At 46.0% G+C, this 15,681-nt stretch overlaps 1 protein-coding gene across 2 annotated transcripts in view; it reads right to left on the bottom strand.

Moving 5' to 3' along the window:
* Nucleotides 1-15,681, bottom strand: part of ZNF592 (zinc finger protein 592) — a 42,929-nt gene that overhangs the window by 15,267 nt on the left and 11,981 nt on the right. The window contains exons 3-5 of one of the 2 annotated variants that reach the window (XM_040413624.1): nt 7,799-10,089; nt 4,344-4,522; nt 463-639 (exon numbers count right to left, since the gene is read on the bottom strand). In XM_040413624.1, coding sequence (XP_040269558.1) covers nt 463-639; nt 4,344-4,522; nt 7,799-10,087 — 2,645 coding nt within the window. In that variant the 5' untranslated portion in view covers nt 10,088-10,089. Of the gene's footprint in view, nt 1-462; nt 640-4,343; nt 4,523-7,798; nt 10,108-15,681 lie in introns of both variants that reach the window. The other variant, XM_040413623.1, reaches the window with a different exon arrangement.

Raw genomic sequence — 15,681 nt, forward strand, 5'->3', positions numbered from 1 at the left:
CATACTATACCCATAAATACAAGATATGATACTAACTTGCAGTAACCCTTACTATTATTAAAAAAAAATTACATGGGTTTCTCAATTTTTTAATTTTTTTTAACAAAGCGATGGGGGGGGGGGGGGGGGGCTGGTAAAATAATGAAAAAGTTCCCTTTCTGTGCTGCTACTCTGTCACCTTCCTCAGCGGCAGCCAGTGACATATTGTTTGGCTGCAGTGGTGACGTATACACTGGCGAGTGCAGGAAAGGAAGGGAAGGTACACGCCTATAAAATTAAAAATTAAGAAAAAAAAATATATATATATATATATATATATATATATATATATATATATATATATATATATATATATATATCAAACCACCAGAATAATTATGTATATTCAGTAAAAACACCACCATTATGTTGGCTGGAGTAGAAAATATCTTAATGGAATCGAGGGCTGTGAAGGCCACTTACTGTGCATTCTTGTGGCTTGCGGTGGGATGCTGGGCAGTGATATGGGCAGCCGTACTTTCTGTGCTCTTGAAGGCCATGGGGCAGAAGGAGCACTTGTGGAACACCTCACAATGTTTGTCCTGGATATGTACTTTCAGCAGACCCAGAGACATAAACACCACCCCGCAGTGAATGCACCTGGCAGAATAGTAGAAAAAGGAGATGATGAATATGGCAACTAACCAGGCTACAATGACAATTATACAATTAAGTTAAAAGTGTAGCCATTTAAATAGACCCTTTAGTAAGAAACTCAAAAATGCCATGCAAGTCAGTAACCCCAGGGAATAATTACCTGTCATTAATTTCCCTCAGATCTTGCGCCTTCGCTGCTTTTTTTAGCTCAGATTTATTAGAGCAGAGCTGTAATCTGTGACTGCAGATTGTAGACAGTGCCGGGACTAAGGCCGAATGCACACGGCCGAGAGCGGTCCGTGGTATGCCGGGCTGGATTCCTGTTCAGAGCAGGAGCGCACACTGTCATTGGTTGCTATGACGCCGTGCGCTTCATGCAGCTGCTGCACTATAGTAATACACTCGTATGATCTATACGAGTGTATTACTATACAGCAGCGGTGGCATGAAGCGCACGGCGTCATAGCAACCAATGACAGTGTGCGCTCCTGCTCTGAACAGGAATCCAGCCCGGCATACCACGGACCGCTCTCGGCCGCAGAACACGGCCGTGTGCATTCGGCCTAAGGTAGTCAGAGACCCCCCCCCCCCCATCTCATGACTGGTTCAGTCTGCTGCAGCCTAAAGCAATGATGGCCAAGAAGTACTTCTAACCGGTAGTCACAGATCACAGCTCTGTATGCTATGTAACATCATTGCTTCTATTTTTGGTAGCCATTAAAGTGTATCACACCTGTAAGACTGTTATTTTGTTTCTCTAAGGGCCCTTTCACACTTGCGTTGTCCGGATCCGGCGTGCACTCCATTTGCCGGAATTACACGCCGGATCCGGAAAAATGCAAGTGAACTGAAAGCATTTGAAGACGGAACCGTCTTCAAAATGCGTTCAGTGTTACTATGGCAGCCAGGACGCTATTAAAGTCCTGGTTGCCATAGTAGTAGTGGGGAGCGGGGGAGCAGTATACTTACAGTCCGTGCGGCTCCCGGGGCGCTCCAGAATGACGTCAGAGCGCCCCATGCGCATGGATGACGTGATCCATGCGACACGTCATCCATGCGCGTGGGGCGCCCTGACGTCACTCTGGAGCGCCCCGGGAGCCGCACGGACGGTAAGTATACTGCTCCCCCGCTCCCCACTACACTTTACCATGGCAACCAGGACTTTAGCGTCTTGGCAGCCATGGTAACCATTCAGAAAAAGCTAAACGCCGAAACGACGTTTAGCTTAAGGCCGGATCCGGATCAATGCCTTTCAATGGGCATTAATTCCGGATCCGGCCTTGCGGCAAGTGTTCAGGATTTTTGGCCGGAGCAAAAAGCGCAGCATGCTGCGGTATTTTCTCCAGCCAAAAAATGTTCCGTTCTGGAACTGAAGACATCCTGATGCATCCTAAACGGATTTCTCTCCATTCAGAATGCATTAGGATAAAACTGATCAGGATTCTTCCGGCATAGAGCCCCGACGACGGAACTCTATGCCGGAAGAAAAGAACGCAAGTGTGAAAGAGCCCTTAAAGGGGTTGTCTCACTTCAGCAAATGGCATTTATCACGTAGAGAAAGTTAATACAAGCCGCTTACTAATGTATTGTGATTGTCCATATTACTTCCTTTGGCTGGCTGGATTCATTTTTCCCCTCACATCATACACTGCTCGTATCCATGGTTACCACCACTCTGCAATCCAGCAGCGGTGGCCGCACTTGCATACTATAGGAAAAAGCGCCGGGACCACAGGAGTGTGCATAGGCCTGTTCTTTTTCCAATGGTGTGCAAGCACATCCACCTCTGCTGGATTGCAGGGTGGTCATAACCATGGAAACGAGCAGTCTATAATGTTATGGACAAATGAATCCAGCCAGCAAAGGAAGCAATATGGACAATCACAATACGGTAGTAAGTGCCTTGTATTAACTTTCTCTACAGGATAAATGCCACTTACTGAAGTGAGACAACCCCTTTAATGAGGGCAACACACCCGTTTTCTGGGGAGACACTGAGTGAAGCAGCTGCCTGGTATTGAGTAGACAGGACTTTCCATCTATGGCTGAGCTCCTGTTATGCCCCGTGGAAGTGGCTTACAAAACAGGTTAGCAGACCTCGTGTGTAACTGCTACTTGCAACTTGATTTTGTTTCTTACTCGCAGAAAAAAGCGCCATAATGGTCTATAATTGTACTCAGGAGGGAGAATCATGTTTTTTAATTGGGTTAATTACCGGTAGCTATCCAGAAATTACTCTCAAAACACACACACATTTATATATCGCTAAATCTGTTTTACATTGGTTTATGCATCTCACGTATATAAGCAAAATGGAGCAATATATAGAAGTGAACGGCCATTTTATCCGTGCCTGAGGCAGTAGATGAGAAAGTACAGGGTTGTAAATGGCATAATGGAATATGACAAAATGCAAACTGTGCCCTTCCCCCGCACCTGCATTTAGGGAAGGAGAGCTAACTGTGCACCCCTGGTTTAGAACTTCATCTGTGTGATTGGTTATTACAAATGGTACCCAAGCTGACAGTATACTCATGTTTGTACCTCTACCCAGCAGCACAGTACTTTTCTTGGACTCATCAAGGGTTAGGCTACTTTCACACTGGCGTTTTGGCTTTCCGTTTGTGAGATCCGTTCAGGGCCCTCACAAGCGGTCCAAAACCGATCAGTTTTGTCCTTAATGCATTCTGAATGGATGCGGATCCGCTCAGAATGCATCAGTTTGCCTCCGTTCCACCTCCATTCCGCTCTGAAAGCGAACACCAAAATGATGCTTTCAGCGTTTTGGTGTCCGCCTGACGATGCGGAGGCAAACTGATCCGTTCTGACACAGCATGTAAGTCAATGCGGAAAGATCTGTTTTCTATGGCACAATAGAAAATGGATCCGTCCTCCATTAACGTTCAATGGTGTTCAAGACGGATCCGTTTTGGCTATGTTAAAGATAATACAAACGGATCCGTTCTGAACGGATGCATGCGGTTGTATTATCTGAACGGATCCGTCTGTGCAGATACATGACGGATCCGCACCAAACGCGAGTGGGAAAGTACCCTTAGACATAAAATGGGAAAACATAATGGTGTCAGCTAGATCAAACGCTGCATCTCTTTTTCCATGGTTCACATTTTAGTTGGCTTCTTGACAACTCTTGTTGAAGAGCACCTTTCCCCTCTCCTGACATGTCGTCTGCTTTGGTAACTACTTGCATTTCCCATGTAATATTCTGGAGCGTCTATTCTTATGGCTCTATGATGTGCCATTCTTTCATTATTCCTGTTAGAAGTTATGCATGGATTGCTAGCAGTTGGGTGCTAGCAGTTGGGGGGGGGTGCCACTGGCAGCACTGATTGGATAGTGTCAGACTTTGCAGGGACACACCCCACACTGGCAACACCAATCTGGACCCTCACTGCAAACTGCTAGCAATTCATTCATAACTTCTAGCAGGAGTAATAAAGGAATGGTACATCATGGAGCAATAAGAATAGATGCTGCAGAATGGTTATTACATTGGGAATGAAAGTAGTTACGTATACACTAGTGTCAGGAGTGGGAACAGGTCCTCTTCAAATCCAGAACTTTTTATACATTACTACCCCATGTATCAGGCCCTTTCAGCAGTCAATAAAGCCTGATCCAGATTCACTATGATGTTAAGGTGTATACGTTCTTTTTGAACACAGAAAATTGAAGTTAGCCATTACCGGAACGCCACTTTACGAGTGTAGTGCAGGCAGTTCTCCTTAACATGGGTCTGGAAATATGCGGATCTGCACAGGACGCCGCATTCTGGGCAGCAGTATGGAGATTTATGGGTGTGAATGCGCTGGTGAGCCCCATAACTACACTTATTAGGGAGCATCATCTGGCAAACCTGGCAGGTCTATGGAAAGAAATGAAATACAGAATGTTATACATAAAGGCACAATAGATTTACAAATTAGGACGATAGTTAGAAAATATAAAGAAAGTAGACTAGAATCGATGAGGAGTAACAATTCTTGGAGTAGAAAAACAGGTTTAGGTAATATAAAGTCTAGTCTATGCCAACGACTTTTTTGTCCTTTGCACAGGAGCGTGGTTTGGTTCCGAATCCAACCTGCGGCTCGGGTGCGGACCCATTCACTACAATGGGGCCACAAAAACACGGATGCCGCCTGTTTGCCTTCCGCAATTTGCAAAACGGACAATAGGACATGATCTATAATTTTTGCAGGGCCACGGAATGGAGCAACGGATGCGAACAGCACACAGAGTGCTGTTCGCATCCGTTGCTCCATTCCGTGGCCTCGCAAAAATTATAGATCATGTCCTATTCTTGTCCATTTTGAAAATTGCGTAAGGCACACGGGCGCCATCCGTGTTTTGCAGATCCGCAATTTGCGGACCACAAAACACGGCACGTTCATGTGCAAGAGGCCCTAGGCTACTTTCACATGTCTGGTATATTTGATCCGGCGGGCTGTTCCCACATAAATGTCAGTTGCCAGCTGGACAAAAACTGCTGCAAGCAGCGGTATTCGCTCGACCGAAAGCCGGCATTTATGCCAGAAAGCGGCGGGATCACCGATGGATCCCATTATAGTCAGTGGGGTACGGCAGTGAAGTGTAGAATCCAGCAATGTCAGATCCAGTGAACTCCAGCAGCCCGTTCTCTGCCGGATATTTTCACCGGAGATGTAAAAGTGGACTTAGTTGTCATTATATATGTAAATATCTGTTAGGTTATCACGTATTACCAGCCTATAGGTGAGTATTCTAGGTCATTTTTAGTACAAAAAAACAGGGAAATGGTTTTCTGGATGTCATCTTTTTAAGTCGCTCCATGTATTCTACTTTCTGCCCTGACCATAACTGCAATCAGAGAGGGAAGAGTAACGCTTTTCTGGGGGCATCTCTATCTAGGCATATCAAGAGAACAATAGATCTGTCATACTGTTGTCCCAATTTTACAGATCTACTATTGTACTAGCAGATAACATCTTCACCTCATAGCAGCAGTAAAACAACAAGTCCCCTACCTATATTGAAGTTTTATCTATCTGTGCTGACTGCTACAGAAAGACTATATTTTGAATTTAATTTTCAATGGTATAGTACTGCTGAAATGAAAAAGAAAAAACAGCCAAAATTCTTAATGAATATTGAACTTTAAAAAAATACCCCTTTCTGATGAAAGTGCCCCTTTAGGAACAAAACCTGGCAGTACTGACACATTACAAGGGGTTGTCCCATCAGAGACCACTCTTTTCACAGTCTGGGAGTGTGGTGCTCAGCTGATTACCCTGGGTCCCACTCTTGGCACCCCCGGCAAACAGCTGCAGTGGAAATGTAGTACTACATGGCAGCTAATCAAATGAATGGAGCCCACCAGAACAGGAGATAGGTCTTGGGAAAGGGACTACTCTCTGAGGTTCATATGCCGTAATAGTCTTCATGAAACAAACCTTCCAAACCAGTTCACTTCAAGTACACCATTCATCACTGGAATGGGTTGGTAGCCCAAGTCTAAAGGCCCTTTCCGGAGAACTGCCCCATAGTAATGAGCTGCTTATCACATAAAATAATCATATTTCGGTAGTACATTGTCCTGAGAAAACAGGAAGATGCTGTTGACACCCCATGAATCTGTATGGGCGTGAATGATCGCAGTAGTGATCGTTTATACCTATGCAAAGAGGATACTGCATGTAAATGCAGCTCTACTGCTGCTGAGCGATCAGGAACAAACTGTTTGTTCTAGGGGTGCACCGAAATTCCGGCAGCCGAAAATATCGGCCGAAAATGTGCCTAATCCATTTCGGCCGATATTGTTACATATCGGCCGAAAATATGGGGTGTGGGATTTGTCACCCACCAAGTAGCTCACCATCTGCGGGCGGGCGGTTTACTTTAAGTCACTGCATCTTTATTTTGCCTTACAATCGTGACGCTCCAGTAACAACTCTGCAGGCAGAGCGGAGGGCGGCGTAACGTCACTTACTCACGTGACGCACCTGCTCCGCCTCCTTCATTCATAAAGTGGGTGGAGCAGGTGCGTCACGAGAGTAAGTGACGTTACGCCGCCCTCCGCTCTGCCTGCAGAGTTGTTACTGGAGCGTCACGATTGTAAGGTAAAATAAAGATGCAGTGAGTGATTAGTCTGCTGTGAGCAGCAGGGCCGGGGCTGTTATGGGTAGGGGGATCGGTCTATGGCACTGCTATGGGTAGGGGGATCGGTCTATGGCACTGCTATGGGGAGGGGGGATCTGTGCACTGTTATGGGGAAAGGGGTCTGTGCACTGTTATGGGGAAAGGGGTCTGTGCACTGTTATGGGGAAAGGGGTCTGTGCACTGTTATGGGGAAAGGGGTCTGTGCACTGTTATGGGGAAAGGGGTCTGTGCACTGTTATGGGGAAAGGGGTCTGTGCACTGTTATGGGGAAAGGGGTCTGTGCACTGTTATGGGGAAAGGGGTCTGTGCACTGTTATGGGGAAAGGGGTCTGTGCACTGTTATGGGGAGGGGGGATCTGTGCACTGTTATGGGGAAAGGGGTCTGTGCACTGTTATGGGGAAAGGGGTCTGTGCACTGTTATGGGGAAAGGGGTCTGTGCACTGTTATGGGGAGGGGGGATCTGTGCACTGTTATGGGGAAAGGGGTCTGTGCACTGTTATGGGGAAAGGGGTCTGTGCACTGTTATGGGGAAAGGGGTCTGTGCACTGTTATGGGGAAAGGGGTCTGTGCACTGTTATGGGGAAAGGGGTCTGTGCACTGTTATGGGGAAAGGGGTCTGTGCACTGTTATGCCCATAACAGTGCACATATCCCCCCCTCCATAACAGCGCCACCCACAGATGAATTTCATTCATGAAAAAGAATTATTAATAAAATCATTTTTTAAAAAAGTATTTTAAAAGTATTTGGGCAAAAAGGCAGTTTCGGTTTTCGGTCAAGGGCATCCTGAATTTTCGGTTTCGGACCAGAATTTTCATTTCGGTGCACCCCTAGTTTGTTCCCATCATTGCTCTCTGTCTCTTTGCAAACTAAAAAGTAGTTCAGGCGTAAACTAGACAAAATGACAAACACACATTCAGGCTTTCAGAAAATGACAATGCTACAATAAAAATAAAAAATACGGAATTTGAGAGCAACTCATAAATATGGGTAATGTCTCACTTACAAGTCCATCTTTTTCCTCTGCCACTCTCTGATAATGTCCTGCTAGAGAGGTATAGTCCTCAACCTGCTTGCTACACTCCAAACACTTGAACCCATGGCGTATAAGTCCATATGGGTCTGCATAAAGTGGCATAGCTGGCGGGGCATAGGAGGAGGTCCCAGACCACACTCCAAGAGAAGCTGTTGATGCTACTGTTCGTTGGTTGGAAGATGAAGGCTGAGCTGCCAGGACAGAGGCAACTAAAGGAGGAAGTGCCAGCATCTGCTCCGCAGAAATGGGCTTCATCATCAGCTGCGAACACTGCATGATCAGCCCCTTGCTCTTGTGTTCCCTGGCATGGCCGAGCAAACTACATTTGTTGTAGAACTGCACCGTTTTAGAGCACTGTGTGCACATTACTTCAATATGGATACTTCGTCTACTATGATGCTGTGCAAGGCTCTTCTCCAAGGCAAAGGAATCCCCACACTCCAGACACGTGTAACCTGTAGGTGGCAGTGTAATATTACTGTCAGGAGGGGGATTCAAATTTGGAGTATATGTTGGGACAGGATTAGCGCTGTGCAGAAGTTTATTGAAAGCCTCCACAATGACAGGAGCAGCCATTTTAACTTGGTGTACCAGTGGCACGGCCATAGGTGTTCCTTGTCCCTGTGTCTGCCTTACTGTTGTAGTCTTCACTGCAACAGTGGAAGTGACACTGTTAGGGACCAAGTTAAGGTTAGCAAGGTGAACTGCCTTGGGGAGCAAAGCGGTTGAATTAGACGTAGTCTTGGTGGAAGCTGTAGACTGCTTTTTGTTCTGGGAGCTGTTAGAGGGCTTCGTGGAACCACCGCCAGGATTCTGAAGGCCTGGACCTTGCACCGCTTTCTTTTTCTCCCCTTTAGAGTTCGATACTTGAGGGCTAGCAGCATTCTGTCCTTGGACACTAGGTGTGGTTGTAGTTTTTCCACAGTTCTTTGCTTTCTCCTTTTCTGAATCAGTCACTTCTTCCGGGGGCATAGGAGGTTTGACATCTTCCCCAGATGAATTTTCCCCCAGAAAGTCCTCTGGAGATTTTACCGAATCATCCGGTTCAACTTCTGGCAAAATCCTAGTTACAGTTCTTTTGATCTCGCCGGATGACATTTTTATAGTTTTTATCCTCACTTTGGGAATTGCAGGAGGAGAACCAGCACAAACTGATGGAGAATCTTTACTGCTGGTGTCACTGCAGACACTCATGGGGCTATCTGGGTTTTTAATAATCTTCTTTACCACCTCTAGCGGACTTCTTGGACTTTTAGGAGACTTTGGCATTTTAGGACTCCCCTTAATACTTTCTTTTAATGGGGCACTCATTTCTTTAGACAGGGATTCCTCCTTAGGGACCACTGCAACTTTTTTAGCCTGAAGGGCCACCAAAGCAGCTACACAAGAGGATAACTTTGAATGTGCAGGTTTAATACGCTGCCGAGGTGGCACAGAGGAGGAACAAAGAGCTGATGTGCCAGCCGCATTACCAAAAGAGTCTCCTGGCCCTGGAAATACTTTCTCCTGAGAACTGCTGCTATCTTCCGCATCCTTAAATGGCAAGGATGACCCAAGGAAACTGCTGTTTTTGTCTGTACCTCGGGTTTGCTCAGATCTATCTTTCTCTGCTTCCAGGCAGTCAGATTTTTGCTCCTTTTTACAGTATTCATCAAACATACTCAGCTCTGGCTCGGAGGGCTTTCTTAGTGAATCTACTATGCAACCTTCTTCATACATGGAAGGCTGTGGGAAATAAGGAGATTCCGCTGCCTTCTGCTTGCTCAGGATCCCATTATCTTTTGAGTCTTCTGGCTCAGGGCTAGAAATAGGGCTAAACTGGCTAAACGTTGGCAATGGTTCTGTTTTGTGTGACTCCATTTTATCTGTGTAACCCCGCGAGTTGTCCCCATTTATGAATCCTGGTTCAAATTTTCCGTAGCCTGGTCCGACAGCATGAGGATCAGTGCCCACGTCAGGGCCACGGAATCCATTTTGTAGTAAAGTTGGACCCATATGATTTCCTTCCTTTTCAGATGCCTCGAATGACTCCTGTCGGCTGGTGTTTTTCACAATAACGCTAACTGCTGGGACATCAGGGGCAGGCACAGACTGAGTCAAAGACAGATTCTCATCCAAACACATTCCTGATGGTTTCAGATGGTTTTCTTGTTCATCACTTGTAGCCTGGATAGCTTCCTTGGCATCCAAACTTGTCGCATCAGGGATATCAAAAGCAGCAAGAAGATCGTCAAAGTCTGGAGTCTTCATGTCCCCCATGACTGGAAATGTAACGGTATCTGTTATTAAAGGAAATCAAATGAGACAAGGATAGTTTACGAAGCTAGTCACATTTTGGTTAGTCTATAAAGCTACCTTGTAGAGACCTATAGCCTTGAAATCATTTTAATTTAAAGGGGTTATCCAACCCCTATATTGACCCCCTCCCCCAATGACCGGGCCCCTCGCTAGCAGCCAATAGCAGGCCACAACAAAGATAAGCCTCCCTAGCGTCACCCATGATGCTATTGGCTGCTCCCCCTGTTGCCGGATGTTTTGATCCGAGCGACAAGGAGATTCGGCGCCAGCTGTACAGGGATCCGGAGTGATGCGGGTGCCTGGGAGCAGGTAAATATAATGTATACGAGGGGCCCAGGTATGGGGGGGGTCATTATAGGGGTATGAATAACACCTTTAATGTGTATGGGGGTGTCTAAATTCTCTACCAACATCAGATGCCAGGGGAAAGAAGAACATACCCAATCCCTTTGTGCTCAAGGGAGATTTTTTTTTACCTCTCCTTAGGCCCCTTTCACACGAGCGAGTATTCCACGCGGATGCGATGCGGGAGGTGAACGCATTGCACCCGCACTGAATACCGACCCATTCATTTCTATGGGGCTGTGCACACGAGCGGTGATTTTCACGCATCACTTTTGCGTTGCGTGAAAATCGCAGCATGCTCCTCTTTGTGCGTTTTTCACGTAACGCAGGCCCCATAGAAATGAATGGGGTTACGTGAAAATCGCAAGCATCCGCAAGCAAGTGCGGATGCGGTGCGATTTTCACGCACGGTTGCTAGGAGACGATCGGGATGGAGACCCGATCATTATTATTTTCCCTTATAACATGGTTATAAGGGAAAATAATAGCATTCTGAATACAGAATGCAAAGTAAAATAGCACTGGAGGGGTTAAAAAAAAATAAAAAATCATTTAACTCACCTTAATCCACTTGCTCGCGTAGCCCGGCATCTCCTTGTGTCTCCTTTGTTGAAGGACCTGTGATGACGTCACTCCGGTCATCACATGGTAGGTCACATGATCTTTTACCATGGTGATTCACCATGGTAAAAGATCATGTGACGTACCATGTGATGACCGGAGTGACGTCATCACAGGTCCTTCAACAAAGGAGACACAAGGAGATGCCGGGCTACGCGAGCAAGTGGATTAAGGTGAGTTAAATGATTTTTTATTTTTTTTTAACCCCTCCAGTGCTATTTTACTTTGCATTCTGTATTCAGAATGCTATTATTTTCCCTTATAACCATGTTATAAGGGAAAATAATACAATCCACAGAACACCGATCCCAAGCCCGAACTTCTGTGAAGAAGTTCGGGTTTGGGTACCAAACACGCACGATTTTTCTCACGCGAGTGCAAAACGCATTACAATGTTTTGCACTCGCGCGGAAAAATCGCGGGTGTTCCCGCAACGCACCCGCACATTTTTCCGCAACGCCCGTGTGAAAGAGGCCTTACTGAGACCACATGGACACTCCTTGAAGTTGAGTGCGCATGTGAACAAGCAACTGGCAGACAGTTATGTAATCTGTATGCCCAGCCTTACAAATAACTCGTCCTACTGGCTAAGATCCAATAGTCCTTGGATGAGACATTAGATTATTCAGACTCCCTGGATCTGCTGATGCTGTATAAAAGGTACAGCCACAAATGCTGTACATTGCTGCAATTGATTTCCATGTTGGAAATCCACAGCATTTAAAAAAATAAATCTTATTCACATGCTGTGAAAAACGTCCGAGATGAATCCGCATTTTAAATCCGCAGCATGCCAACTTACTCTGCATATTTCCACTGTGGATTTCACCCCATGAGAGGCAGTTAAGGGGATTGTGCGCTATAAAGATATTGATGACCTTTCCTCAGGATAGGTCATCAATATCAGATCGCCGGGGGTCTGATTCCTGGCGATCAGCTGTTTGCAAGGGTCATGGCACTCGTGCAAGCACTTCGCTCTCTGCAATGTTTAACTGCAAGCCGTCTCCCTTGTGGCAGTACTGCAGAGTAACTACTCTCACTTCAATGGGACAAGCAGTTGTAATCAAACTGAACCACTGCTACACTCTAGAAGACAGTGTACAGTTAAAAAAGAAGCAGCGCTCTAACATGTGCCATGACCCCTGCAAACAGCTGATCGCCAGGGCTGCCAAGAGTTGGACCTCCACCAATCTGTTATTAAAGGGGTTGTGTCACTTCAGAAAATAGCATTTATCATGTAGAGGTTGTACTTGCCTTGCTCCCCGGCGCCCACATCGCTTCTTATACCGGCACAGCCGCCGCTGCATCTCCCTGTCGAGCAGATAAAGACATCCAGCTGTGGCCGGGGTTAGCCAATTGCAGGCCGCGATGGGGACGAGACTCCCTAGAATCGCAGGTGATGCTAGGGAGGCTCGTCCCCCGACACCTGATATTCTCATCCGCGCGAAGGGGAGATGCAGTGGCGGCCGTGCTGGTATGAGAAGTGACGCGGGTACCGGTGAGTGAGGCAAGTACAAACTCTGTGAGGGGCATAGGCAAATTGGGGGGGGAATTATAGATCTTGGATAACCCCTTTAATACAAGGCACTTACTAACATATTGTTATTACCCATATTGCTTCCTTTGCTGGCTGGATGACCACCCTGAAATCCATCAGCGGCGGACGTGCTTGCACACCATAAAAAAAAGCACCAGCCTATGTGAGCTCCCACAATCCTGGCCACCAAAAAGGTTGGCACTTTTTTCCTATAGTGTACAAGCATGGCCACCGCTGATAGATTGCAGGGTAGCCGTAGTCATGGAAACAAGCAGTGTATAATGTGATGGAAAACAATAATTACTCTTACCGGTAATTTTTTTATCTTGAAACCCATGACGGCACCCATGCAACTAGGACATCCCATCCAGGACAGGAAACCTGAAGAGATAAAATGGTTTACACCCCCACCACACCTCAGTGATTCTAATAAACAGACCTCCGGAGGCGTGCCAACCACTAAGAACAAAACGGTTGAAAACAGAAACCAACACACAAAGTGGTAAAGAAGAGAACCAATCTGGTAAATTATATCTCTTCTAATATCATCTAGGAAAGAAACTTTACCAGCTACCGTATAATAAATTATATATCCCCCTTTTATAATTTTTTTGTAGGGAGGGATATTTTTGGGGTGCTGTCATGGGTTTCAAGAAAAACAATTACCGGTAAGAGTAATTATTGTTTTCCCCTCACCCATGACGGCACCCATGCGAGAATAAACTATAAGATAAAGAAATTAGGGGGGGCTACAGCTTGTAGCACTTTTCTGGCTGCATCTGGGTCAAGATGCAGCCTGTAATGTCTAAAAAAGGTATGGGGAGAGCTCCAAGTAGCAGCTTTGCATATCTGGGCCAGAGAAGCATCTGCCCTCTCCGCCCAAGAGGCTGCCACAGATCTGGTGGAATGAGCCCCGAACCTCGAAAAAGGAGTCATGTTAAGGAAAGAATAAGCCAGGGAAATTGAATTCTTTACCCATCTAGAAATAACACTAGTATAGACTTTGCGCCCTCTAGCTTTACCCAAAAACTGAATAAGGAGATTCTTATCTATTGATGAAGTGGAGTCTACATAAAATACTAAACACCTTCTGACATCCAGGCAATGGAATCTTTCTTCCAACATATTGGTTGGATTTGGACAGAAGGAGGGAAGAATCACATCCTGACTTCTATGAAAATCGGAGACCACCTTAGGCTGAAATTATGGAAGCGATCTAATAATCACCTTGTCCTCTAAAATGGTAGTATATGGAGGAAAGGCAGAGAAAGCCTGAATTTCTGAAACCCGTCTAGCAGATGTTATAGCTAAAAGGAAGGCCATTTTGAAAGTAAGCATTTTAATAGAAATCTCACTTAATGGTTCAAACAGCTTTTGTGATAGGGCCGAAAGGACAGTATTCAAATCCCAGGGGGGAGACAAGGGTCTTAAAGAAGGGTGCATTCTTGATACCGCCGACAAGAATCTTTTAATCCATGGATGATCTACTAATCTGAAATTAAAGAAATAACAAAGCAGCTACCTGGACTTTCAATGTAGATGCTTTAAGATTCCTGTCTAGCCCTCCTAGGATCTTTGATATTTCAGGAGACTTAAAGGGGTCTGGGCTATGTCCTAGAAAGGCTGAAAAAAACATTCCAAATGTTGTTATATTTTCTTGAGGTAACCACCTTCCTACTCTTCAGCATAGTGGAGACTACTTTGGCGGATAATCCCCTTCTAGACCAAACTTCCCTTTCAAAATCCACACCGAGAGATGGAGAATTTCTGGGCTGGGATGGACTAGCGGACCCTGGTACAGAAGATCCTCTTTCAACGGAAGGGGCCACGGAGGCTCTACTGACAACTTTAGCAGACTGGAGTACCAGGACCTCTTTGGCCACATTTGAGCTATCAGGATAACCGAGGCCCCCTCTCTTTCTATTTTCTTCAATACCTGGGAAATAAGGCAAAATGGAGAGAAGGCATACCCTAACTCCTGGCTCCAGTCCTGTGCTAACTCGTCTATTGCTAACGGGCCGTCCAAATGGTTGAGGGAGAAGAACCTCTCTAATCTTCTGTTGGCTCTTGAGGCAAAAAGGTCCAAAGGTCTTTGTTTAGACACCATTCTCCTTGTTTTAAGGAGACTCGAAGTCTGCTATGACGTTCTCCTTACCCTTCAGATGCACTGCTGACAGTAAAAGCTTTCTCTCTTCTGCTATATAAAAGATCTTCTGGAATAGAAGTAAAAGGGAAGGGACTCTCGTTCCCCCTTGACGGTTTATGTAGGCCACTGTTGTAGAATTGTCGTAATAGAAGACAATCTTCCTGTGTTTTACCTCTGGTTTAACCAACTTCAATGCCATCTCTACTGCCTTTAAAGGGTTTCTACCATCAGAATTACTGTTATGTAGCTGACTGACATTAGCACATCCCTAATGTCAGCACTACATAACCGTGTGTTTGTTACATTTCTCCCTGCAGCCATTTTGCTAAAATACACACTTTTATAATAAGCTAATGAGCCTCTAGGTGCTATGTGGGCGTAGACTCAGCACCTAGAGTCTCCGTCTACTCACCCTTTATCCCGCCCAGGCCCTCGCTCTGCCTGCCCCGCTCCTCTTGATTGATGTCCAAGTTCCATGCACCGTTGATGTGAACGGCGCAGGCGTGGGATTTCTTCTGTATTCAGCGCAAGCGCAGTGAGTGAAGGCCGCGCTCCTGCTGCCGGCTTCCTCACAGTGACGTAGTCGGCGCAGGCAGGAATCCGGCATCAGGAGCGCGGCCTTCACTCACTGCGCTGAATACAGAAGTGAACGGCGCAGGCGCTGGATTTCATCAACGGTGCATGGAACTTGGATATCAATCAAGAGGAGCGGGGCGGGCAGAACGGCGGACCTAGGCGGGATAAAGGGTGAGTAGACGGAGCCTCTAGGTGCTGAATCTACACCCACATTGCACCTAGAGGCTCATTAGCATATTATAAAAAGTGTGTATTTTAGCAAAACGGCAGCAGGGAGAAATGTAACAAACATACTGTTATGTACTGCTGACATTAGCACATCGCTAATGT

Source organism: Bufo bufo, chromosome 1 (genome assembly GCF_905171765.1).
Source record: "Bufo bufo chromosome 1, aBufBuf1.1, whole genome shotgun sequence".
Lineage (NCBI taxonomy): Eukaryota > Metazoa > Chordata > Amphibia > Anura > Bufonidae > Bufo > Bufo bufo.